Source organism: Aquarana catesbeiana, linkage group LG03, assembly GCF_042186555.1.
Source record: "Aquarana catesbeiana isolate 2022-GZ linkage group LG03, ASM4218655v1, whole genome shotgun sequence".
NCBI classification, from domain to species: Eukaryota; Metazoa; Chordata; class Amphibia; order Anura; family Ranidae; genus Aquarana; species Aquarana catesbeiana.
The window spans coordinates 415,196,247-415,223,651 of record NC_133326.1 but is presented as its reverse complement, the minus strand read 5'-3'; the positions used below and the strand labels follow the sequence as shown (position 1 = coordinate 415,223,651).

The 27,405-nt window shown below is 44.8% G+C and overlaps 1 protein-coding gene across 2 annotated transcripts in view; it reads left to right on the top strand.

Annotated features, from left to right (window-relative positions):
* The window catches only part of KCNIP1 (potassium voltage-gated channel interacting protein 1), a 586,554-nt gene extending 559,708 nt beyond the window's left edge, over positions 1 to 26,846 (top strand). For both annotated transcript variants that reach the window (XM_073620736.1, XM_073620735.1), the window contains one exon: positions 26,209 to 26,846. In XM_073620736.1, the coding sequence (XP_073476837.1) occupies positions 26,209 to 26,256 (48 nt within the window). In that variant the 3' untranslated portion in view covers positions 26,257 to 26,846. The remainder of the gene's footprint in view (positions 1 to 26,208) is intronic.
* The last annotated feature ends 559 nt before the right edge of the window (positions 26,847 to 27,405 follow it).

Sequence of the window (27,405 nt, the reverse complement as noted above, 5' to 3'; positions counted from 1 at the left end):
TAAAATACATAATTTCCCTCTCTGTATGGCAGTGTTATGTATACAGTAGATACCATGTACAGAAGTGTGTATATTCCATATTGTAATGCCGCGTACACGAGCGGACTTTTCGTCCAGACTGGTCCGACGGACCGAATCCGGCGGACAATCCGACCATGTGTGGGCTTCATTGGACCTGCAACAGACTTTTTCGGTCGAAAATCTGACGGACTTTAGATTTGGAACATGTTTCAAATTTGTCCGATGGACTCGAGTCCGGTCGAAAAATCCGCTTGTCTGTATGCTAGTCCGACGGACGAAAACTGACGCTAGGCCAGCTATTGGCTACTGGCTATCAACTTCCTTATTTTAGTCCGGTCGTACGTCATCACGTACGAATCCGTCGGACTTTGGTGTGATCGTGTGTAGGCAAGTCCGTTCGTTAGAAAGTCCGTCGGAGGTCCTTTGTTGTCGAAAAGTCCGCCTGTGTGTACAGGGCATAAGGCATACTTTAATGGTTACTATGTAGAGAAAAGTGTGTGGACCCTGTACTTGGAGGGAATCCTGCACAGATACCTTTGAAAAGGGGTTTCATTAATAAGAAATTCAAAGAGTCCATATTACCTTCTTATATTAACCTTTATCAACACTAGGGATGAGCTGAACACCCCCCGGTTCGGTTCGCAGCAGAACTTGCGAACGGACGGATAGTTCGCACAAACTTTCGAACCCCGTTAAAGTCTATGGGACTCGAATGTGAGAAATCAAAAATGTGAATTTTAAAGGCTAATATGCAAGTTATTGTCCTAAAAAGGGTTTGGGGACCCGGGTCCTGCCCCAGGGTACATGTTTTAATGCAAAAAAAAGCTTTAAAAACGGACGTTTTCTCAGGAGCAGTGATTTTAATGATGCTTAAAGTGAAAAAATAAAAGTGAAATATTCCTTGAAATATCGTGCCTGGTGGGTGTCTATATTATGCCTGTAAAGTGTCATGTGTTTCCCGTGTTTAGAACATTCCCTGCACAAAATGACATTTCTAAAGGAATAAAAGTCATTTAAAACTGCTTGCAGCTTTAACATAATGTCTGGTCCCGGCAATATGGATGAAAATCATTGAGAAGAAAGGCATGGGTACCCCCCCCCCAGCCCATTACCAACCCCTTTGGGTCTTGTATGGATATTAAGGAGAACCCCACACCCAAATTAAAAAAAGGAAAAGCGTGGGGCCCCCAGGCCCTATATACTAAGACAGGGACTGTAGGTTTGTTCTTAAATAGAATCTGTTTGTAATTTTGAACTGGTACATTTTTAAAGTGTAGCTCCAGCCAAAAAATCTATTTTTAAGCTTTTTGGAAAACATAGGGAAGGGTTATCACCCCTGTAACCTTTGTTTTGCTGTCTGTGCACCTGTTCAGAAGATTTCACCTCACTTTCTGTCCCAATGACAATTGGATATTGAAAATTTGGGATTTTTAAGGGAAACAAGGATTGGTGATAAATCAGTGGAGAAGAAACGTTTTTCCCATGTTAACTCTTACAGGAGATAATTTCCCTTCCTAGGGGTAGATTTCCTCTCACTTCCTGTTGTCTCCTTCTGTTTGAAAGTAGGATCGTTTGTAAGTTGGATGTTTGAAAGTAGGGGCCTGCCCTATATACTCTGCAGAAATTTGGGTCTTAGCTGTTGGTGTTGCCACAACACTGTAAGCCCTCACAGTTACTCTTGGTAGGCGCAGGAATGGGCCCTGCTGTGAAATATTAGATCAAGAATTGTAACTATATGCCCCTGTTGAACAGGGGCTGAAAAATTGGGCCTTAGCCACTGGTGCCACCGCACTGCAACCCCTCACAGATACTATAGTTGGAGCGCAGGAATGAGCCCTGCTGCAAAGTACTGCATCAAAAATTGTAATTATACACCCCTGTTAAACGGGGGCTGACAAAATTGGGCCTTAGGCACTGGTGCTGGTGCCACAACACTGCAACCCCTCACAGATACTCTAGTTGGAGCGCAGGAATGAGCCCTGCTGCAAAGTATTGCATCAAAAATTGTAATTACACACCCCTGTTAAACAGGGGCAGAAAAATTGGACCTTAGCCACTGGTGGCGGTGCCCAGAACCAAAAATTTTCTATCAGCATGAAAATGGAAGAAGGAAGAGGATAGTCACTCAGCATAACAGGATAGTCACTCAGCATCAGCATAGGCAGTCTTGAAGGGATCTCACATTAAAAAAAAAATATTCGGTTACATCAGCATCAGGTTCTTGGTAGCTGGTGATCCAAGACTGATTCATTTTTAGGAGGGTCAGCCGATCGACCGATTCGGTGGACAGGCGCACCCTGTGATCGGTTACAAAGCCTCCAGCAGCACTGAATGTGCGTTCCGAAAGAATGCTGGATGCAGGACAGGCCAGTAGCTCAATTGCATACTGTACAAGCTCTGGCCAGCTCAAGCACTGCATGGCATCTTTTTGCCTGCGTACTTGCGTAGCCCCTTGAACGCCTATGGAGCACCGCTGGTTCCAAGGACAAATCAGCACAGGAAGAGGCCACGGAGGAAGAAGAAGAGGAGGGGGTGGAGGAGAGCGGTGTGTCAGAATCACCACTAGTAGCATTTTGGAGGCGTGGTGGTGGAACAACCTCCAACACTACTGCACCCTGTCCTGCATCCTTCCCAGCTGCCAGCAGAGTCATCCAGTGGGTCGTGAAAGATAGGTAACGTCCTTGTTCATGAGTGCTGGACCATAAGTCAGCAGTAATACGCACCTTACTGCTGACCGCCCTGTCCAGCGAGGCCAAGACTTTGCCTTCCACATGCCGGTAGAGAGTCGGAATCGCCTTCCGTGAAAAAAAGTGGCGTTTGGGAACCTGCCACCGAGAAACATTCAACAAACTCACGGAAGGGGGCAGAGTCTAGCAAGTGCTAGCAATTTAGCCAAGCTAGCATTCAACTGCTGGGCATTTGCCTGGTACAATTGGATGTTGGTGTACCGATAGCAGATTGCCCGCAAGTACTTGGCAGTGACACACCTAATTCTACACCTTCATTCCTCTGTGCAGCTTTCTGAGAGGACTGAAGGTATAGTGGGGTTGAAGATCCCAGCTGATGAGGAGCAAGGAGAGGTACGCTTTGTTCTTTGGTGTGGGTCTTTTATGTATGCTTGCCAATGGAATGCATGGCAGGTTGACATATGTCTGGTTAAGCATGTGATGCCCAAGCGACTGCTGTTTTGCCCACGCGAGATATGCTTCAGACATATGTTGCAAATAACAACGGTGCGATCTACTGCACACGTCTCAAAAAAGGCCCACACCAAAGAACTTTTGGAATAACGCGCAGAGACAGCAGCGCCCTGCACATGTGGAGCTTTGCGATGTGATGCAGTCAGTTGGCTTCCCTTAAGCTGGCCCCTGGAGGGCATCCTGCCTTATTGGAGATGTGCCTCCTCCTCTTTCCTATCAGGCACCCATGTAGAGTCAGTGACCTCACTATCCCCTCCCTCCTCGTCACTGGAGCAAACCTGGCAGTATGCTGCAGATGGGGGAACATGACTGCCAGTTTGCTGTCCTTCTTGGGCAACCCCTCTCTCTGTGCTCACGTAACTGCCTTCCTCAAGCTGTGTACCATCATCGGAACCCTCAAAATGCTGAGCATCCTCCTGCAGCATGTACCCAACACTGTGGTCAAACAGTTCAGGGGACTCTCCAGGACATGGTGGGCTAGGGAAGGAGTGACTGATGCCATTGAGCCTAGGGAAGAGGCCGCTTTGGCAGCTGCTTTGGCAGACAAAGTACCCTGAGCCTGGGTGAGAGAGGATGAGGATAATGCGGATGGCTTGGTCATCCACTCTACCAACTCCTCTGCATGTTGTGGCTCAACACCACCAGCTCCCGTAAAAAAGGACAAGCGTGCCCCACGGCCACGTGCTGATGATGCACCGTGTCCATGACCAGCACTGTTTGCTGTAGACACAGAGCCTGCTTGCCCTCTTTTAGTGGCCTGTGAGAGTCTGCCTCTCCATGGTGGCCTTCCAGACATACTGTACAATTAGATGAGCAAAACAACGCCTGAAGTTTACTAAAAACAGTACACCAGAAAGTGTCTTTGAACACGCACTCAGGCAATGGCCTAGTCAGGTATAGGCTTGGCTAGACATATATATATATATATACACACACAAGCCTGTATATATATTTACTAAATGCACTGAGCTCAGTGAGTCACCTGCCTGGCTGAAAGTGTCTTTGAACATGCACTCAGGCAATTGCCTAGTCAGGTATAGGCTATATATATACAAAGATGGGATGTATATATATACTAAATACACTGCAGCTGTCTCGGCCACCTGTCTAAAGTATATTAGCGACAATACACCAGGAACAGTCTGCAGTGAGATCTAGCTAAACTATATACAGTGTATATATATATATATATATATATATATACACACACACACACACACACACAAAACTGGGATGTATATATATATACACAATACACTGCAGCTATCTAACTGTCTCGCCTGCCTGCCTGATGTTAGCAACAGAACACTAGGAAGGAAATGCCTGCCTGCTGAAACTAAATGAAATGACAGTCTCTGTCTCTCTCTCTAACAAACGCCACCAACACACTACACATGGCCAACGTGAAGGCGGCCTTATATAGTGTGGGGCGTGTACTTAACCCCCTGAGCCATAATTGGCCACAGGCACCCTGCCTGTGGCCAATTATGGCTCTCTTCACTGACGGCGCTGTGATTGGCCAAAGCATGCAGGTCATAGTGCATGCTTGGCCAATCATCAGCCAGCAATGCACTGCGATGCCGCAGTGAATTATGGGCCGTGATGCACCACTCGAATTTGACGCGAACGGACCATAATGTTCGTAATTCGATGAACGGTCGAATGGCCAATGTTCGAGTTGAACTTATGTTCGACTCGAACTTGAAGCTCATCCCTAATCAACACAAATCACATATAGAATAAAATAAAATACATAGCCCCTAGAAATTATTTTTATGTCCAAGCTTCTGCTCACACAAAGCAGAGTTTATCCACTAAAGTAAACTATAGACTTCCAACAATGTTTTCAGCCTGCATCTTCAATCAGCACAGACATTATTCAGCATTGCATGTTTCATAGGCTCAGAATCTGTCAGGAAGCTTTTCATTTCCTTATTTGCCCCATATGACATACCAGCTTGAGGGATGACTCCAGTAGGTTGAATGATATTTTTTCTCATCCTCTCTGCCCCATATGATCTGCTGTGTCTACTCGCATAGTATCTTCAGCAGAAGGATTGATAAAAGCTTCTTCCCTGCTAGCCCCTATATAATTCACAAGCATAGGCTTGTGGGGTATAGGGAGTATTTGGGCAAGTGTAAGACTGTCAGCAGACATGAAAATGAAGGCTAAAATGTTGTACTTAAATGCATTTTTTTAACCGTATGTAAATGCAATGTTTTGTGAACAAAAAAAAAACATGATTTCTCAATACACACAAACAGGTGGATGGAGGAATCCCCCCTTGCTGGGACATTGTGTTCTGACAGCGGTACTCACCTCTGCCAGAATATACTGATCTATTGACTGCAGTCAATAGAAAAAAAGGTCTTCGACAAAGATAAAACAACAAGAAAGGCTCTTTTAAGTGAAGCAATCCAACAGTTCAATTACCATAAGTTTAGAAACACAAGACTCAAGCATAACACAGGCTCATCAAATTTAGAATCCAGGCTCCTGTCGCTTCATTCCATAGCACCGTGCCGACCAGCACCTGCAGAGAAGGGGGAGAGCACAGAGGCAAATGGCCGCCATACTTCTGTAACCACCGCGGAGTGCACATGTGCCGCGTGAAACTCATGTACCAGAAGTGACGTCAGGTGGGGGGGGGGCGGTAATGCGTTTGAGCATGTGCAGTAGCTCCTTCTTCAAAACCTAAGCCCCAGTGTATGTGGCTTAAAAGAAGTAAGGGGGGGGGTGGGGAAATGGGCAGAAGATTTAATAAACTAGGCGGGGGTGATCAGCACAAAACAATGAAGGCATAATATGCATATAATATACATATAGAGTAGGGTAATACTGCAATTAATGCATACTGTAAATACCATACATACTATATAACAGTTAAAAAGCATAAAAGCAATGTTATTCACACAGTATGAAATCTGGTTCCAATCAACAGTACACCCGATACTTCAATAGTATGGAAAAAATTATAAAAAAGGAAATAAAAATATGTGACATCAAACAAGAGGATATAAGCATAATTATTATCATTATAATAGGAAAGAATTACAAATGCCAGCATGTACCATCATTAGAACTATACATACCAGCATATTGTGTCTCTCAATGCAAGGGAAGCACAAAGTTTTTTAAAACAAAAAACAACACATTGGCATATGAATGAGATTAAAAGTGAAGATTCGTATTCATGAATATAGAAAGCAAAGGATATTTTCTAGGACCATGTGTAAATGATGACTCGCAATAAATAGGTTTTCACTTATTTGGCTGTAAGAATCTAATATATGAGCTAGATGATATAGTGGTAGGAGATAGGAAATTACAATTAGAAGACCGTTGGTAATTGCTATTGAACAGGAAATTATTTTTCAAATATACAGGACCATATTATCTTAGATATATTATATATATTTGTGCTTAATTACACACTTATAGTTACATACAGTCAGGTCCATAAATATTGGGACATCAACAAATTTCTAATCTTTTTGGCTCTATACACCACCACAATGGATTTGAAATGAAACGAACAAGATGTGCTTTAACTGCAGACCTTCAGCTTTAATTTGAGGGTATTTACATCCAAATCAGGTGAACGGCGTAGGAATTACAACAGTTTGTATATGTGCCTCCCACGTTTTAAGGGACCAAAAGTAATGGGACAGATTAACAATCATCCATCAAACTTTCACTTTTTAATACTTGGTTGCAAATCCTTTGCAGTCAATTACAGCCTGCAGTCTGGAACGCATAGACATCACCAGACGCTGGGTTTCATCCCTGGTGATGCTCTGCCAGGCCTCTACTGCAACTGTCTTCAGTTCCTGCTTGTTCTTGGGGCATTTTCCCTTCAGTTTTGTCTTCAGCAAGTGAAATGCATGCTCAATCGGATTCAGGTCAGGTGATTGACTTGGCCATTGCATAACATTCCACTTTTTTCCCTTAAAAAACTCTTTGGTTGCTTTCGCAGTATGCTTTGGGTCATTGTCCATCTGCACTCTGAAGCGCCGTCCAATAAGATCTGAAGCATTTTGCTGAATATGAGCAGATAATATTGCCCGAAACACTTCAGAATTCATCCTGCTGCTTTTATCAGCTGTCACATCATCAATAAATACAAGAGAACCAGTTCCATTGGCAGCCATACATGCCCACGCCATGACACTACCACCACCATGCTTCACTGATGAGGTGGTATGCTTTGGATCATGAGCAGTTCCTTTCCTTCTCCATACTCTTCTCCTCCCATCACTCTGGTACAAGTTGATCTTGGTCTCATCTGTCCATAGGATGTTGTTCCAGAACTGTGAAGGCTTTTTTAGATGTTGTTTGGCAAACTCTAATCTGGCCTTCCTGTTTTTGAGGCTCACCAATGGTTTACATCTTGTGGTGAACCCTCTGTATTCACTCTGGTGAAGTCTTCTCTTGATTGTTGACTTTGACACACATACACCTACCTCCTGGAGAGTGTTCTTGATCTGGCCAACTGTTGTGAAGGGTGTTTTCTTCACCAGGGAAAGAATTCTTCGGTCATCCACCACAGTTGTTTTCCATGGTCTTCCGGGTCTTTTGGTGTTGCTGAGCTCACCGGTGCGTTCTTTCTTTTTAAGGATGTTCCAAACAGTTGATTTGGCCACACCTAATGTTTTTGCTATCTCTCTAATGGGTTTGTTTTGTTTTTTTAGCCTAATGATGGCTTGCTTCACTGATAGTGACAGATCTTTGGATCTCATATTGAGAGTTGACAGCAACAGATTCCAAATGCAAATAGCACACTTGAAATGAACTCTGGACCTTTTTATCTGCTCCGTGTAAATGGGCTAAGGAGGGAATAACACACACCTGGCCATGGAGCAGCTGAGCAGCCAATTGTCCCATTACTTTTGGTCCCTTAAAAAGTGGGAGGTACATATACAAACTGTTGTAATTCCTACACCGTTCACCTGATTTGGATGTAAATACTCTCAAATTAAAGCTGAAAGTCTGCAGTTAAAGCACATCTTGTTCGTTTCATTTCAAATCCATTGTGGTGGTGTATAGAGCCAAAAAGATTAGAATTGTGTCGATGTCCCAATATTTATGGACCTGACTGTAGTTACATAGTAGGTGAGGTTGAAAAAAGACCATCAAGTCCAACCTATGTGTGTGATTATTTGTCAGTATTACGTTGTATATCCCTGTATGTTGCGGTCGTTCAGGTGCTTATTTAATAGTTTCTTGAAACGCTCATTGCCCCCCGCTGAGACCACCGCTTGTGGAAGGGAATTCCACATCCTTGCCGCTCTTACAATAAAGAACCCTCTACGTAGTTTAAGGTTAAACCTCTTTTCTTCTAATTTTAATGAGTGGCCATGAATCTTGTTAAACCCCTTTCTGCGAAAAAGTTTTATCCCTATTGTGGGGTCACCAGTAGGGATGAGTGTCACGGAACGTCCCACACTCCGCTTGAGTGCTTCCGTCATATACCACTTCCTCCAGTCTGTATACAGATAACAGATATTCCAAGCTCTCTGAGCATCAAGACAAGGCGACACTTGCTTCACTGCTACCATGAACTCACTTTATTCAGAACCAGAATACAGTCTTATATACACAGGAGAAGATTACTCTAACAATACAAACGTAACCTAATTAACATGAGCTAATTATCTCATCCTTTATACAGCCTAAGTGGCTGAGACATGACCTTTTGCCCAGACTTGTGGTCACCGAGCTTCACACAGGATTATAAACACAATAGCTGGAGCTAATTACAATTAACAATACAAACATAACCTAATTAACCTAATTAACATGAGCTCCAATAGGAGTCGTCCCGTCTCCTACATTGTATAGAGGACAATGTGATCAGCTCATTCAATTAACACACATTACCATAAACATCAACACAGGGTTAATTAGAACAAACAACAATGAGTTGAATACCTTTAGAACCTAGACTAAACTTATTTACATTAAACCCATTATAGCTGACATCAGACAGGTGAGTGGAGATGATGACATTAGCATCTCCTCACAGGATGTGTCCCAACAGTATAACTCAGTCTTATCATTCTAATATGGCATATAACGGGTTCCAGAGTCTGTGTGTTTTGGGGGGACATGGAGCTGAATCCAAAGTAACACCAACCCCAGGGTCCCCAGGCATACAGCTCACAGAGAGCACCATTCCCCCAAATGCTAGGGCCCATAATCGGTGGGCAACAGGCTTGCACACAGTCCTCTCCAACAGCCTCCGCTCTGGCCATGCCCGTGACAATGAGCTTCGTGTTATAGTCGAACCCATGTTCGACTCGAACATCGTCTGTTCGATTGTTCGCCGAATTGCGAACGATATGGGCCGTTCGCACCAAATTCGTGTGACGCGTCACGGCCCATAATTCACTGCGGCATCGCAGTGCATTGCTGGCTGATGATTGGCCAAGCATGCACTATGACCCGCATGCTTGGCCAATCACAGCGCTGTCAGTAGAGAGAGCTGTAATTGGCCAAAGCCAGGGTGGCCTTGGCCAATTATGGCTCAGGGGGTTTAGAACACGCCCCACACTATATAAGGCCGCCTGCACGGCAGCCCTGTGTAGTGTGTTCCGGCGTGCTTAGAGAAAGAGAGACACAGTGTCATTTCATTTGAGTTAGCTAGATTAGGCAGGACAGTCAGTGAGTTAGCTGCACTTACAGTGTATTGTGCATATATATGCATCCCAGATGTTGTGTATATATATATATATACACTGTATTCAGTTTAGCTAGATCCGTTCCTGTTATCTTCCTACTGACAGGCAGGCTTGTCTTGTTACAGTATTTACAGCTACCTGAAGAAAATTGCTGGTGTTCTTTTGATCCTATTAGTACCACAGTCAGGCAGCTAGACTATTTACAGTTAGTGTAGTGTGACCTCTGCACAGTGTTCAGCTAAAACTACAAGTTAGTGTAGTGCGTCCTCCTCACAGTGTTCAGCTAAAGCTACCAGTTAGTTTTTTGCGAGCTCTGCACAGTGTTCAGCTAAAGCTACCTGTAGAAGGTTGGTGGTGTTTTCCTGATCCTATCACTACCGCAGGCAGCTAAATAAGCTACAAGTTTAGTTTTTTGCGAGCTCTGCACAGTGTTCACCTAAAGCTACCTGTCAAAGATCGGTGGTGTTTTCCTGATCCTATCACTACCGCAGGCAGCTAAATAAGCTACAAGTTAGTTTTTTGCGATCTCTGCACAGTGTTCAGCTAAAGCTACCTGTAGAAGGTTGGTGGTGTTTTCCTGATCCTATTAGTACCGCAGGCAGCTAAATAAGCTACAAGTTAGTTTTTTGCGAGCTCTGCACAGTGTTCAGCTAAAACTACAAGTTAGTGTAGTGCGAGCTCTGCACAGTGTTCACCTAAAGCTACCTGTAGAAGGTTGGTGGTGTTTTCCTGATTCTATCACTACCGCAGGCAGCTAAATAAGCTACAAGTTATTTTTTTGCGAACTCTGCACACTGTTCAGCTAAAGCTACCTGTAGAAGGCTGGTGGTGTTTTCCTGATCCTATCACTACCGCAGGCAGCTAAATAAGCTACAAGTTAGTTTTTTGCAAGTTCTGCACACTGTTCAGCTAAAGCTACCTGTAGAAGGTTGGTGGTGTTTTCCTGATCCTATCACTACCGCAGGCAGCTAAATAAGCTACAAGTTAATTTTTTGCGAGCTCTGCACAGTGTTCACCTAAAGCTACCTGTAGAAGGTTGGTGGTGTTTTCCTGATCCTATCACTACCGCAGGCAGCTAAATAAGCTACAAGTTATTTTTTTGCGAGCTCTGCACAGTGTTCACCTAAAGCTATCTGTAGAAGGTTGGTGGTGTTTTCCTGATCCTATCACTACCACAGGCAGCTAAATAAGCTACAAATTCGTTTTTGGCGTGCTCTGCACAGTGTTCACCTAAAACTACCTGTCGAAGTTGGTGGTGTTTTCCTGATCCTATCACTACCGCAGGCAGCTAAATAAGCTACAAGTTAGTTTTTTGCGAGCTCTGCACAGTGTTCAGCTAAAACTACAAGTTAGTGTACTGCGAGCTCTGCACAGTGTTCAGCTAAAGCTACCTGTAGAAGGTTATTGGTGTTTTCCTGATCCTATCACTACTGCAGGCAGCTAAATAAGCTACAAGTTATTTTTTTGCGAGCTCTGCACAGTGTTCAGCTAAAGCTACCTGTAGAAGGTTGGTGATGTTCTCATACTACAGACAGGCAGTTGATTTTGCTAGCTGCAGTATCAGTATATATATATATATATACTACAGGCCATTAGTATGTCTGGAAGGCCAACAAGGAGAGGCAGACAGTCACAAGCCAATAAAAGAGGGCAAGCAGGCTCTGTGTCTAAAGGCAACAGTGCTGGTCGGTGCTGGTCGTGAAGACGGTGGCCGTGGAACACGCTTGGCCTTTTTTTCGGCAGCTGGCCATGTTGAGCCGCAACATGCGGAAGACTTGGTCGAGTGGATGACCAAGCCGTCCTCATCCTCCTCATCCTCTCTCACCCATGCTCAGGGTACTTTGTTTGGCAAAGCAGCTGCCAACGCGGCCTCTTCCCTCGGCTCAATGGCATCAGTGACTCCTTCCCTAGCCCCACCATGTCCACCTGAGGAATCCCTCGAACTGTTTAACCACAGTGTTGGGTACATGCTCCAGGAGGATGCCCAGTGTTTAGAAGGCTCTGATGATGATACTAAGCTAGATGAAGGCAGTAACGCGAGCACGGACAGAGGGGGTGCCATAAGAAGGACAGCAATCTGGCAGTCATGCTCCCCCTGCTGCAGCATACTGCCAGGTTTGCTCCAGTGATGAGGAGGGAGGGGGATGATGAGGTCACTGACTCAACGTGGGTGCCTGATAAAAGAGAGGAGGAGGAGGAGGCACATCACCAAAGAGGCAGGATGCCCTCCAGGGGCCAGCCTAAGGGTACCACACTGACTGCATCACACGCCAAAGCTCCGCATCTGCAGGGCGCTGCTGTCTCTGCGCGTTATTCCAAAAGTTCTTTGGTGTGGGCCTTTTTTGAGATGAGTGCATCAGATCGCACCGCTGCTATTTGCAGCATATGTCTCAAGCGTATCTTACTTGGGCACCACATGCTTGACCAGACATATGTTGACCTGCCATGCAGTTTGTTGGCAAGCGTATCTAAAAGACCCACACCAAAGAACAAAGAGGACCTCTCCTTGCTCCTCATCAGCTGAGATCTCCAACCCCAATATACCTTCAGTCCTCTCTGAGACCTGCACTGAGAGGAATGAAGGTGTAGAATTAGGTGTGTCACAGCCAAGTACTTGTGGGCAATCTGCTTTCGGTACACCGACATCAGATTGTACCAGGCTGCTGCACCGCCGAAAGAAGTTTGCTCCCAGCCATTCACATGCCCAGAGGTTGAATGCTAGCTTGGCAAAATTGCTAGCACTTCAACTGCTGCCTTTTCAGTTGGTAGACTCTGCCCCCTTCCGTGAGTTTGTGGAATGTGCGGTTCCTCAGTGGCAGGTACCCAAACGCCACTTTTTCTCACGGAGGGCGATTCCAGCTCTCTACCGGCATGTGGAAGGCAATGTCCAAGCCTCGCTGGACAGGGCGGTAAGGTGCATATTACTGCTGACTTATGTCCAGCAGGCATAGACAGGGACGTTACCTAAGTTTCACCGCGCATTGGGTGACTCTGCTGGCAGCTGGGAAGGATGCAGGACAAGGTGCAGTAGTGTTGGAGGTTGTTCCGCCACCACGCCTCCAAAATGCCACTACTAATGATTGTGACACACCTCTCTCCTCCACCCCCTCCTCTTCTTCTTCCTCCATGGCCTCTTCCTGTGCTTTGTCCTTGGAACCAGCGGTGCTCCGTAGCCGTTCAAGGGGTTACGCAAGTATGCAGGCCAAAAGATGCCATGCGGTGCTTGAGCTGGTGTGCTTGGGGGACAGGAGCCACACTGGGGCAGAGGTTCTGTCAGCTCTGCAGGGGCAGGTTTAGAGGTGGTTGATGCCACGCCAATTTAAGGCAGGAATGGTTGTTTGCGACAATGGCATCAACCTCCTCTCTGCCCTCCGACAGGGACAAATGACCCATGTGTCCTGTTTGGCTCACGTCCTTAACTTGGTGGTGCAGCGGTTCTTGGGCAGGTACCCGGGCTTACAGGATGTCCTGAGGCAGGCCAGGAAAGTCTGTGTGCATTTCCGCCGGTCGTATAATGCCAGTGCTCGGCTGGCAGACCTCCAAAAGGAGTTTAACCTGCCCAAGAACCACCTAATCTGTGACATGCCCACCAGGTGGAACTCAACGTTGGCCATGCTGCAGCGGCTGCACACGCAGCAGAGGGCCATCAATGAGTACCTGTGCGACTATGGCACCAGGACTGGGTCAGGGGAGCTTGTTTTTTTTCCCCACGCCAGTGGGCTATGATCAGGGATGCATGCACTGTCCTGTCACCATTTGAGGAGGCCACAAGGATGGTGAGCAGTGACAGTGCATGCATCAGTGACACTGTCCCCCTTGTCCACCTGTTGGAGCACACGCTGCATGGAATAATGGACAGGGCACTTGAGGCAGAACAGAGGCAGGAAGGGGAGGACTTCCTTAGCTCTCAAGGCCCCCTTTATCCAGACATTGTCCCTGCGTGCCCGCTGATCACATAGGAAGAGGACGAGGAGGAGGAGGATTGTGTCAGTATGGAGGTGGAGCCTGGCACTCAGCATCAGCAGCAGTCTTTAAGGGATCAGTCCCAAGAAACACATGGACTTGTACGTGGCTGGGAGGAGGTGGCTGCGGACTATGTCGTCCTTAGTGACCCAGAGGACTCCGGACCGAATGCCTCAGCAAACCTACGCTGCATGGCCTCCCTGATCCTGCAAAGCCTGCGGAAGGATCCTCGTATTCGTGGTATCAAGGAGAAGGACCAATACTGTCTGGCAACCCTCCTTGATCCACGTTACAAGGGTAAGGTTGCGGACCTTATCTTGCCATCACAGAGGGAGCAGAGGATGAAACATCTTCGGGAGGCCTTGCAGAAAGGTCTGTGCAACGCGTTCCCAGAGACTGGGAGGTTACAAACTCCTGTTTCTGGATCTTGATCTAATATTTCACAGCAGGGCCCTGTGAGGGCTTACAGTGTTGTGGCCACAACACCTAAGGCCCAAATTTCTGCTGAGTATATAGGACAGGCCCCTACTTTCAAACATCCAACTTACAAACGACTCCTACTTGCAAACGGAAGGAGACAACAGGAAGTGAGATGAAATCTACCCCTAGGAAGGGAAATTCTCTCCTGTAAGAGTTAATATGGGAAAAACATTTCTCCTTTCCACTGATGCTTTATCACCAATGCTTGTTTCACAAAAAACCCCAAATTTTCAAAAAACATTTGTCATTGGGACAAAAAGTGAGGCAAAATCTTCTGAAGAGGAGCACAGACAGCAAAACAAATGTCACAGGGGTGATAACCCTTCCCTATGTTTTCCAAAAAGCTTAAAATAGATTTTTTGGCTGGAGCTAAACACGTTAAACATGTACCAGTTCAAAATTACAAACAAATTCTACTTAACAACAAACCTACAGTCCCTGTCTTGTTTGCACCACCTGTATACTGCTGTTCAGAGTATATAGGGCCTGGTGGCCCCACGCCTTTCCTTTTTTTAATTTGGGTGCGGGGTTCCCCTTAATATCCATACAAGACCCAAAGGGCCTGGTAATGGACTGGGGGGTACCCATGCTGTTTGTCTCACTGATTTTCATCCATATTGCCAGGACCCGACATTACATTAAAGCCGCAAGCCATTTTAAATGACTTTTTTTCCTTTAAAAATGATATTTTGTGCAGGGACTGTTCTAAGCACGGGAAACACGGGCCACTTTACAAGCATACTATAGACACCCCCCAGGTACGATATTTAAAGGAATATTTCACTTTTTTTTTTACTTTAAGCATCATTAAAATCACTGCTCCTGAAAAAAACGTCCGTTTTTAAAAGTTTTTTTTGCATTGATACATGTCCCCTGGGGCAGGACCCGGGTCCCCAAAACCATGCAAATTAGCCTTTAAAACGAGCACTTTTGATTTCGAACGTTTGAGTCCCATAGACGTCAATGGGGTTCTAATGTTCGTGCAAATTTTCTGTCCGTTCCCAGGTTCTGGTGCGAACCGAACCGAGGGGTGTTCGGCTCATCCCTAGTCACCAGTATGGTTTTTGTATATTGAAATCATATCCCCTCTCAAGCGTCTTTTCTCCAGAGAGAATAAGTTCAGTGCTCGCAACCTTTCCTCATAACTAATATCCTCCAGACCCTTTGTTAGCTTTGTTGCCCTTCTTTGTACTCGCTCCATTTCAAATACATCCTTCCTGAGGACTGGTGCCCAGAACTGGACAGCATACTCTAGGTGTGGCCGGACCAGAGTCTTGTAGAACGGGAGAATTATCATTTTATCTCTGGAGTTGATCCCCTTTTTAATGCATGCCAATATTCTGTTTGCTTTGTTAGCAGCAGCTTGGCATTGCATGCCATTGCTGAGCTTATCATCTACTATGATCCCCAAGTCCTTTTCCATCCTATCCTTCCACTTACCGTGGATGTCTACAGATAAGATTGACCAATAATTCCCAATAATATTATCAAGGTAATAAATTAGGGCGCCTGAAAAGAGTGGAAGTCAAAGGTTAGTGAGCAGACATTGTAGTAATGATGTAAGAACTTGGTAACCAGTGTCTGTAGCTATAGCATGCTCCGCCTCCATCCCTTCATATACTCTGACAGAACCTCCACCTTCATCAAGGGGATAGAAATTCCTAAGGCCTTGTGGAATGGAATGTATTGCCTGGGAAACAGCATTGGTGAAAATGTGAATTGGAAGGAGGAGGTGCTGAAGGAAGCTGATACACACTGCTTGCTAGGAGAGAGTGGTGATAAAAGAACCAGGGAAGTGTGGAATGCAGATGAAAAAAGGCTTGAGGTGCAGAGACAGAAGGAATCAAACTCTAGGTCAGAGTTAACAGTTCTTATCACAGTTGTTTTTTCCTCAGGGATGTGGACATAACAAGACTATTATTGGAAGTGTAACATATTTTATTTTATTCTATCTGTGATTTGTGTCCAAAAAGGCTATGATAGGAAGGCAGCATGGACTCTTTTGAATATTGTCTTGTGCTGTTTACTCCTGCAGCAAATTCCTCTACGTTAGGAGTACACACGCTTTTCCTGCACATAGTAACCATCCCAAGTTTGCCTTAGTAGGAGGCTGGATTCATGTTAACTGAATTTGTTTCTAAGGTACATATCAAGAGCCCCCTCTTTGGAATATATGTGCCTTGACTATTTTGACCACCATGTTGTCCTTATGGTGACTTACTCACATTGGGTCTGGATGGTTCCCTATTGGGATGTGGGTCCTTTTATTTTAGGATTGTGTGTACAAGACCATTGCCTGTTTACTGAATGTACCTGCATTTTCCACCCGGGAGGCAGTGGCTTCACAGTGGCTTACTCATTTGCACCTCTATGGGCAACACACACATCCTATGAATTCCAGTCGACCCTACTGGCTGATATTAGTCTATTAAATATTAGGAGTGGGTTCCAATGTAGTGATTCTGTCACATGTGCTCCTGAAGAAGGATTCCCAATATGTATTGAGTTCACATGTGAACTGTAATCAGAATCTTCGCATGTTGTGAACCCCTATGTTGAGAGCAGTGGCGGTCCGTCCATTGAGGTTGCACAGGTGCCACCTCCCCAATACATGCGTCCACCCCCGTGATTTACATATCAGTGGTGCCAAACCATGGATTGCAATGCAGGGTGGGTGTTTTTTTGAAGCACCTGATAAGAACCAGAGGCTCTAATTGGCTTCAAAAAGTATGGCCTTATTGTGCTCTGAGCCCACCCAGTTGTGTGAACATAGCGAATGAATTTTTGCTATTATCACACTAAAGTTCCCTCCCCGCCAATCAGGAGGCAGGTCTGTGAGACCAAATCCACCAAAGAAAAGGGTCAAAAAGAAGAAATAAAGGGTTATGGACTTGAAAATGCTAAACTGAATACAATGCTGTGTATTATTTAGATGCTGAAAATCCTCGGTGGGACACCATACTTCTGTGAGTAAGCTTATATCAGCATTAAGAAGGCACATGTAGGTTTTTTTTGTGTGTGTAAAATAGAAAGCACACATGCTAACTATGGGGTATATCCTTATACTTTTGTACCATATGATTGCCAGAAAAAGAAAATTATTATTTAAACTTAAACATTCTACAATCTAGAATGCCCCTAAATTAAAGTGGTTGTAAAGTAAAAAAAAAAAACAAAAAACTGCCATCCCCTTTGATTTATGAAGCCATCCTAGTGTTAGTGTAAAATGATGCCTCTAAATACCTTGTTTCAGATCTTTTCTGGCCGGTCACATGACCTTTGGGCGCTTTCCTCCTCCATTCTAAGGGCTACAGCACGAGGGGCTGAGATCCCCTCTGATGATAGCCAGGGAGGTCATGAGACCGCTGTGCTGTCTGCTCAGCCCCTCCTGCGTTAGCATTTAGATGGGAGGAAGAGAGCTACCGGAGGTCACATGACATTTTAAAAGTGCGTCTAGTGCACCACTCTATTGCCAGCAATAATCACTGAAATAAGATACCTGAAAGGTATGGGGGTGAGGTGCGTCTCCTCCTAAAGCATGTAGACTGCTTCTCATGCCATCCTGTCCCCTCCCCGACGCGTATTCGATACAAAGAATACACATCGGGAGGGGACAGGACGGCATGAGAAGCAGTCTACATACTTTAGGAGGAGACGCACATCACCCCCATACCTTTCCGGTATCTTATTTCAGTGATTATTGCTGGCAATAGAGTGGTGCACTAGACGCACTTTTGATGTGAGTACCCTGCATTGTTTTTTTTTTATTTGTGTTCAATAAATTGTTCAAACTTTACTACGCTATCAAGCGCTTTTATTTTTTGCATAAAACTGAGGTATTTTCACAGAGGAGCCCTGGATGCAGTTTTTCCCTTCTGAGCCCAGAGGAGGTTCAAATGTGTGTTTAGACTGAGCTTAATCGCAAAGTCGCACGCTCCAAGGTGAGCATTCACTACCCAGTGGATCACTGAAGGGAGGACACCTTGGCACATTTGATCACTACCAAGCTGTTTTTGTGATTGCATGGATTACTCAGCATATTGATTAGAAGCACAGCAGGACACTTCGTCTGCACATGAGCACTTTAATATTTGCTATTTTTTATATATATTTTTTTCACATATAATTTATGGACTTTATGATTCTATATGATTTTTCACATGAGCACTATATACTTAGGGCTCTTTCACATGGACGATCCGTATGTCCGTTTTTCATCCTTCCGTTTTCGGATGAAAAACGGACCGGACATACATGTATCTCTATGGAGCGTCGGATGTCAGCGGTGACATGTCCGCTGACATCCGACCCACTCCGATCCGAAAAGTGTAACGGAGGAAAACCCTACTTTTCCATCCGTTTTTGGATCGGATCGGGTGACGACGGACTCTACGGTCCGTCATCATCCGATCCCCCATAAGGGAGAGCGGCGCTTTCACAGGTCCGTCGCCTCACAGTGTGCAGCGACAGACCTGTCATCTTCCTGTTCAGCGTATCTTATTACTGGGTGTAGTGCATAATACCTAGCACAGCACTTTCCTCATTTAATGAATTATTGTGATTTTAGCTGCTGTATTTTATATCGGTGACAGACTCACCCAGGACAGAGGCTTTTGGAGGGGACTGGATGCTAGCCTCTTGCCTACCGATTATGGGCCCTGGCATTTGGGGGAACGGTGTGCTTTGTGAGCTGTATGCCTGGGGACCCTTGAGGTGGTGTTACTTTGGATTCGGGTCCTTGTCCCCCAGGACACACGGACTCTGGGAACCCTGTGTATGCCATATTGGAAATGGTGACTGAGAAAATATTTCTTGGATTACTTAACCACTTCCCGCCCGCCCACGTCATATGACGTCCTGGGCTTTGGGCCGGTATATCTGAATGATGCCTGTAGTTACAGACATCATTCAGATATTGCCGGTTTCAGCCGGCGAATCTCTACACCATAGGAATGATCATAGCGGCCGTTCCACCGCTCGATCATTTCTATGGGAGGCGAGAGGGGACGTCCCCCCTCCCGCCGCCCTCCGGTGCTTGCTCCGACTCACCGTTACGATCGGTGAGGCGGAGAGCAGATCCGCCGGCGCCGGATGTAGATCATAGAGATTTCCAGTGGACCAGATGGTCGCCGGAGTCTCTATGATCATCGGAGGCCGGGCGCGATGTTATGACGTCACGCCCAGCCTCTCCATTCAAAAAAATGGCGCCGCTTCGGCTGGGAGGCGGTGATCGTTTTATTTATTTTTTTGATTGCAGGCTTCCCAGCCTAGTGGTGAGATATGGGGTCTTATTGACCCCATATCTCACTATTAAGAGGACCTTTGGATTCGGGTCCTTGTCCCCCAGGACACACGGACTCTGGGAACCCTGTGTATGCCATATTGGAAATGGTGACTGAGAAAATATATCTTGGATTACTTAACCACTTCCCGCCCGCCCACGTCATATGACGTCCTGGGCTTTGGGCGGGTATATCTGAATGATGCCTGTAGTTACAGACATCATTCAGATATTGCTGGTTTCAGCCGGCGAATCTCTACACCATAGGAATGATCATAGCGGCCGTTCCGCCGCTTGATTGTTTCTATGGGAGGCGAGAGGAGACGTCCCCCCCTCCCGCCGCCCTCTGATGCTTGCTCCGACTCACCGTTATGATCGGTGAGGCGGAGAGCGGATCCACCGGCGCCGGATGTAGATCATAGAGATTTCCATTGGACCAGATGGTCGCCGGAGTCTCTATGATCATCGGAGGCCGGGCGTGATGTTATGACGTCACGCCCGGGCTCTCCATTCAAAAAAAGCGCCGCTTTTTTTTTTTATTTCAGGCTTCCCAGCCTAGTGGTGAGATATGGGGTCTAATTGACCCCATATCTCACTATTAAGAGGACCTGTCATGTTATATTCCTATTACAAGGGATGTTTACATTCCGTGTAATAGGAATAAAAGTGATCAAAAATGTTTTTTTTTCAAAAAAGTGTCAAAATAAAAAAAACAAAATATAATTATCAATAAAAAAAAAAAATTTTAAAGTGCCGCTGTCCCCGTGTGCTCGCACGCAGAAGCGAACGCATACGTAAGTCCCGCCCACATATGAAAACGGTGTTCAAACCATACATGTGAGGTATCGCCGTGAACGTTGGAGCGAGAGCAATCATTTTGTCACTAGACCTCCACTCAAAACATGTAACCAGTAAAAAAAATTCAAGCGTCGCCTATGGGGATTTTTAAGTACCGAACATTGGCGCCATTCTACGAGCGTGTGCAATTTTGAAGCGTGACATGTTAGGTATCTATTTACTCGGCGTAACTTCATCTTTCACAATATGCAAAAACATTGGGCTAACTTTACTGTTATGTTTTTTTTTAAAACACAAAACTGTTTTTTTCCCGTTCGAAAAATTCCTGCGCAAATACCGCGTGAGATAAAAAGTTGCAACAACCGCCATTGTATTCTCTAGGGTCTTTGCTAAAAAACATATATAATGTTTGGGGGTTCTATGTAATTTTCTAGCAAAAAAATGATGATTTTTACATGTAGGAGAGAAATGTCAGAATTGGCCTGGTAAGGAAGTGGTTAAATTGGGACAGTAATATTTATCCACAATATCTCCCAGGATATATGTAAAGACTATTCTTGGTTTGTTTGATTCTGAACTCATCAGGTTAGTTGAGAGAGCTGATCACATTGGCCTCTAGAACTGGGTAGGAGCCAGACAGTCTACTCCTACTATAGTTTGTTGCCTACTAGGCTGAGGAGGGGGGAGATCACTGTTTGTACTGTTAATTGTAATTAGCTCCTGCTATTGTGAGAAGGTGTCCTGTGTTTATACTAATGTGTGAAGCTCAGTGACAACAAGTCTGACCTGTACTGAAATCCTGATTAATCATAACAATGCTCCGAAGGACATGGAGTCACATCGGCTGCTTTAAAGGATTAGTTAATTAGCTCATGTTAATTAGGTTTCTGGTTACAGTTCTTATTGTAAGCCTGCTGTATATATTTGTGTGTCATCTCAAATAAAAGTTTTCATGTTCAGCATTAAACAAGTATCGTCTTGTTTTGTGGTTGTGAGCGGTTGGAATATCTCATATCTATATTCAGACTGGGAGGAAGCGGTATATGATGAAAGCACTCAAGCGGAGCAGTAGGGACGTTTCATTACATTGGTGGCAGCAGTGAGATGCTTCCTGCAGTCTGGGACATCCAAACCTCCACCTGGATCCAAGGTCTGGATAGCAGGAGAGGAGAGGTACAGATACCAGCCACCATGGAAGAGGAATTCAGAAGGAGGTTGCGAGAGATGCAGATACAGCACAGAGGACCAGTATCAGAGCAGGTCCTGCTAGGATGGTTTGATTCTATCCGCTGTGAACTCTGGAAGGAAGCGCTAGCCCGTGAGCAGCGACACCAGGGAAAAGTTCTCCCCTCCATCCAGGAAAGGTACTGGTCGCATTATGGATTGCGGGTGCTGTTTTTGGGAGAAAAACCGTACAAGGAGCAGACAACTGAATTAAGCAGGCTGGTCTGGGCAGAGATGCAGCTGGATGAGAGCTACAGAGTCCTCCGTTGGCATGTATCCCAAGCATACTCTTGGATAGCGGGTGACAGCCCAACGGAAGGCTTTGGCTACGGCGGCCTGGGACTGTTTGTGAAGCTGACAGGGGACCCGAACTTTGGGAGTGATTTAGAGTGGCAGTTGGACAAAATCATGGATTTCAGAGAAGGGCTACTGAACGTCTCGGAAGTGCACTGGGCACTGGAAAATATAGAGTTTCTGGCCATTCAGGAATGGGAGCTGGAGATCGCCTACAGACAGCTGCTAGACTCTGGTCAGCGCCAGGGCTGGGCTCCCTTTGCCTGGGACTATCAGGAAATACCAGTTGACAACTCTGAATTCCTGGCTGAAGAGTCGGCAATGCGGCAGAGTAACAGTGTGCTTTGCCAACCTGCCACTACAGCTATGGACGCGGAGGTCTTATGTCAGATGCAGCAAGTGCTGACTGACCTTGATGATCCTGTTTCTGCATGGGATGAGCTTGGATGGAGGAATGTGCCTGTCCAGCAGCATGCCAGAGATCAGCAGTGGAAAATCTGGAGATTGCCATCCCCAAAGCTGAAGTGCTGACAAAAGGGCAGAGCTCTGCTAACCTCTGCCCAGCACCGATAGCATCTTCTGGATTCCACGGACAGGAGATGGTGAACCTCTATCCCCAGACACCAGTTGTAGAGACAAGGGATTTGATAGACTTCTCTGCTGAGGAAGAACAACCTAATGAGCCTCCAGAAGAAGAGCTGGTATCAGGGCCAAAGATCACTGTGCTCTACCCAGCACCAACAACAGTATCTGTGGAGTTGTAAGGAACTTCCCCAGCTGCAGTGTTGGTCACCAGACAGAGGGTCCAAGACCTCTGCCCCACACCTGTGGCAGTTCCGGAGGCTTAGGGTGAAAAGGTGGCAATCACTTCCTAGCAGCAGATACAGGGGGAGAAGGGAAAGGAGGCGTTTGTTGTCCCTCCCCAACAGTTGGCCAGGGTGGAGGAAGCGGTCTTTCCTCCCCAGCAAAGATCCATGCACCTGGAAGACCGTACCAGAGACATGTCGTCCCAATAGCCAGATGAGGGAACGGAACAGGAAGCAGCCAGCTCACCTCTCCAATGGCAGCTACACAGTTTGGGAGTGAAGGAATCCAGCCTCCTGCCCCAACAGTTAGCCAGAGCAGAAGTGCTGGTAACAGGGTAGAGTGCTACCAACCTCTGCCCAGCACCTGCAACAACTGTGGAGATCCAGGGAGCCGGGGCAGTCGCCCCCTCTCTCCGGTGACAAGTTGTTGTGGTGAAGCTGCTACTCCCAGCTGAATCGCTGGCAACAGGGCAGAGCGCCGCTGGCCTCTGCCTAGCACCTACAGTTTCTTCTCAGCTTCAGGGAACTGGGGCAGTGGGCCCCTCTGCCCAGGAACAGGCCAAGCAATGGAATGGTAAACACCACCCAGCTGAAGCGCTGACAGCCGGACAGAGAGTCAATGACCTCTGCCCCACACCTACTGAGGTCAACTATTCCTTGCAGCCAAGAAAGGAGATCATGCAGACAGACTATGTGAGTTCACTCTGCCTGACTAACGCATGTCCAGACCAGATGGAGGTCTGGAACCCTGTTAGACAACTTTTGGTGGGGGAGAAATGTGACAGACTCACCTGGGACAAAGGCTTTTGGAGGGGACTAAATGCTAGCCTTTTGCCTACAGATTATGGGCCCTGGCATTTGGGGGAATGGTGCGCTTTGTGAGCTGTATGCCTGGGGACCCTTGAGGTGGTGTTACTTTGGATTCGGGTCCTTGTCCCCCAGGACACACAGACTCTGGGAACCCTGTGTATGCCGTATTGGAAATGGTGACTGAGAAAATATTTCTTGGATTACTTAAAATAGGACAGTAATATTTATTCACAATATCTCCCAGGATATATGTAAAGACTATTCTTGGTTTGTTTGATTCTGAACTCAACAGGTTAGTTGAGAGAGCTGATCACATTGGCCTATAGAACTGGGTAGGAGCCGGACAGTCTACTCCTACTATAGTTTGTTGCCTACTAGGCTGAGGAGGGGGGGAGATCACTGTTTGTATTGTTAATTGTAATTAACTCCTGTTATTGTGAGAAGGCTGCTCGGCTGCTTAAAGGGATTAGTTAATTAGCTCATGTTAATTAGGTTTCTGGTTACAGTTCTTATTGTAAGCCTGCTGTATATATTTGTGTGTCATCTCAAATAAAAGAGTCCATGTTCAGCATTAAACAAGTATCGTCTTGTTTTGTGCTTGTGAGCGGTTGGAACATCTGATATCTATATTCAGACTGGGAGGAAGCGATATATGACGAAAGCACTCAAGCGAAGCAGTAGGGAAGTTTCGTTACAATATCGATCCAATACTTTTTATCTATTTAGATGATGGGATCATTTGTATAGTGCGGCGTAGTATTTACTCATTTATGTTTGCACGATTTGTGAGATGTGTTTAACGCCAGCAGCTTTTTCTTTCTTTTTCTTTTTTTCTCTTATATTTACTGGGCATCTGGTTCTTGGTGGCTCGTAGGAGTCTTTGTGTTTTTTACCATTTTACACTCATGCCCTGTACACACAATAGGATTTTCCGATGGAAAATGTGTGATAGGACCTTGTTGTCGGAAATTCCGACCGTGTGTAGGCTCCATCACACATTTTCCATAGGAATTTCCGACACAAAATGTTTGAGAGTTTGCTATAAAATTTTCCGACAACAAAATCCATTGTCAGAAATTCCGATCGTGTGTCCACAAATCCGACGCACAAAGTGCCGCGCATGCTCAGAATAAATTAAGAAACGAAAGCTATTGGCTACTGCCCCGTTTATAGTCCCGACGTACGTGTTTTACGTCACCACGTTCAGAACGATCGGATTTTCCAACAACTTTGTGTGACCGTGTGTATGCAAGACAAGTTTGAGCCAACATCCGTTGGAAAAAATCCATGTATCCGATCAATGTCCGACCGTGTGTACAGGGCATAACACTTACACAGTGTAGGATGGCTTTATAAAACAGGGGTGCTGGCAGTGATATTTATTTAATTTTATTTTACTATTAATAGCGGCAAGAGGAGAGGGGAGGGGCAGCTCACACACACACGGGAGCTGACAGGCAGAAAGGGAGGGGGAGAGAGGAGAGCAGCGGGATGACGGAGGCATGTAAACTTACCACAGTAATCAGGGATCATCAGCCATGGTTACCATGGTCAGTTTACATAGGGGACACCGTAACAGGAGGGATAAGCCAGATTTTTTGCAGAGAGGGACAGGTTAGACAGCACAAGCACTGTGCTGTTTAACCTGCTATAAGGGAACAGGATCTCTTTTTTTTTTTTTTTTTTTTTTTTTTAGGGTTACAACAACTTTTGGCAAAACCTGGCAGATCAAGAAAAAAACATTTTTATATGTCCTTCAAATTGAAAGTCTTGAATGTTAGTAAAAAGAGTTGTGTACATTTTTCTGAACCAGAAGTCTGCAAGGAGGAATGGGAATATTGAAGTGATACTAAAGTCTTGTTTTTCTTTTTTTTTTTAAATAACGAACATGTTCTACTTACCTGCTCTGTGCAGTAGTTTTGCACAGAGCAGCCCAGATCCTCCTCTTCTCTGGTCCTTTTTTAGCAATCCTGGTCCCTCCCTCCTTTTGAGTGCCCCCACAGCAAGCTGCTTGCCATGGGAGCACCTGGACAGCCAAGGCAACATTGCTGGATTGAGATGGAGCTCAAGTAAGTATTAGGAGGGCTGAGGGGGGCTGCTGTATTCAGAAGGTTATTTATCTTAATGCATAAAATTCATTAAGATAAAAAAACCTTCTGCCTTTACAACCATTTTAAGTTTTAAAGTTTTTTAAGTTTTAAAATATTGCATTTGTTGCAATGAGGAAAATAGAGAACAGTGGGCTTAACAAAAACTCACAAACCCACATGGAAAACAAATATAATTTAAAGCAAGAAAATACAAGCTGTGTTACAGGAAATGTTTCTACCATTGATGGTGTTACTGATTCCTGATGGACAGCTTGCCAAACGTTTACATTTGCCACATTTATTTTGAATTTCCAATCTTTAAAATATAGAAAATTAAAGTGTATAATAAAAAGAATTAAAATACATTGTGTTTAATATGGGTCCTTGCAGAGGATGTGCAAACTTCTTTTTACTTTGGCAACAAATATGTTGACTAGAGATGCATACTTCTTTTAAGACCATCAGTGTGTTCATTTAGTAGCTGGGTATTTTGTTAAAATTTTTAACTATGCAATAATTCAAGGTGGAAAATTAACATTCCATATGCTTTCTTTTTTTAGGATGACAATATCATGAGGTCATTACAGCTCTTTGAAAATGTTATGTAAAAAAGGCTATGTGAACAATGGTGCTGACTCTCAATAGCACTGTGAAATGTTTGTAAACTTACAAATCGAACCACAAAACATTCTCTGGAAATTTTGTAATTATGAAGTTTGTAACCATCAAAGAACAAATTTATAGAAATCCATATTGTCATCTGTCAACAATCTCCAATTTGTGGAAAAAGAATTGTTTGATTTCCTCTGTGTGACGCATTCACTGGATTTAATACTCTTTTGGATGTGTACTGCGTTTACATGTTTTATAGCTTTACCTCTGTTATTAGTGGATATGTGTTTGGCTAGTTTTAAATGCTTTTGCTTTTTAATGCAGTATGATTGCAAATTATAAGATTCAATACTGTTAATTTGTTTAGCCATAAACTGTAACTGAAAACGTAAAAGCTTTTCATACAACTAGTTTGTGTTAGTATCGCTTTGTAAAAAATATAGTAGGAAGACACTCAACATGAACTGAATTTTGAACAGATTATAATATATTTTATGAACAGAAACATTAAAGCGTAAGTAAATGCAAATATCAAACACCTTCATCAAATCTAGTTATGTTTTCAATAAAAATATATTTTAGTGTATTTTAAAGCAGAACTAAAGTTTTTTTTTTTTTTTTCATTTTTTTTTATTGTTATGGGGTCATTTTTCATGGTAGAATAGACTCTGGGTATGTGGTTAAAATTCACTTTGCAAAGAATACCCAATCACATGCAAAGGAACATAATAAAATGTGTGTTTTGCTTCCACATTATTGGATAATTAAAGTCAGTAGAGTTTCACCTTGTTCACTAGACTTAAGGAAAATTTACTTGCAAAGTAAAAATACCTAATTCAATAAACGGAATTAAACAAAAAGTGAAAATGCCCTTTCAACATAAACAGCCTATTTGCCTTTAGTAAAATAGAAAAACCCCAGTGTATGCCTCCTTTGCCTTAAAAGCCCTGCCTGATAACATTTTTCACCTATTTGTAGCTTGAGCTGCACAGCTGCTGCAGCTCAATCTCGGCATGCTTTGGGTGTTAGGACAAATCCATTTCTGGTTGGCCAATTAAAATGGCTGAAGCTTGTGCTACTAGAAGACCAGGAGATGCCAGCAGTGATAAAGGAGTGATGAGGGGGAACATGGACAATACATCCCT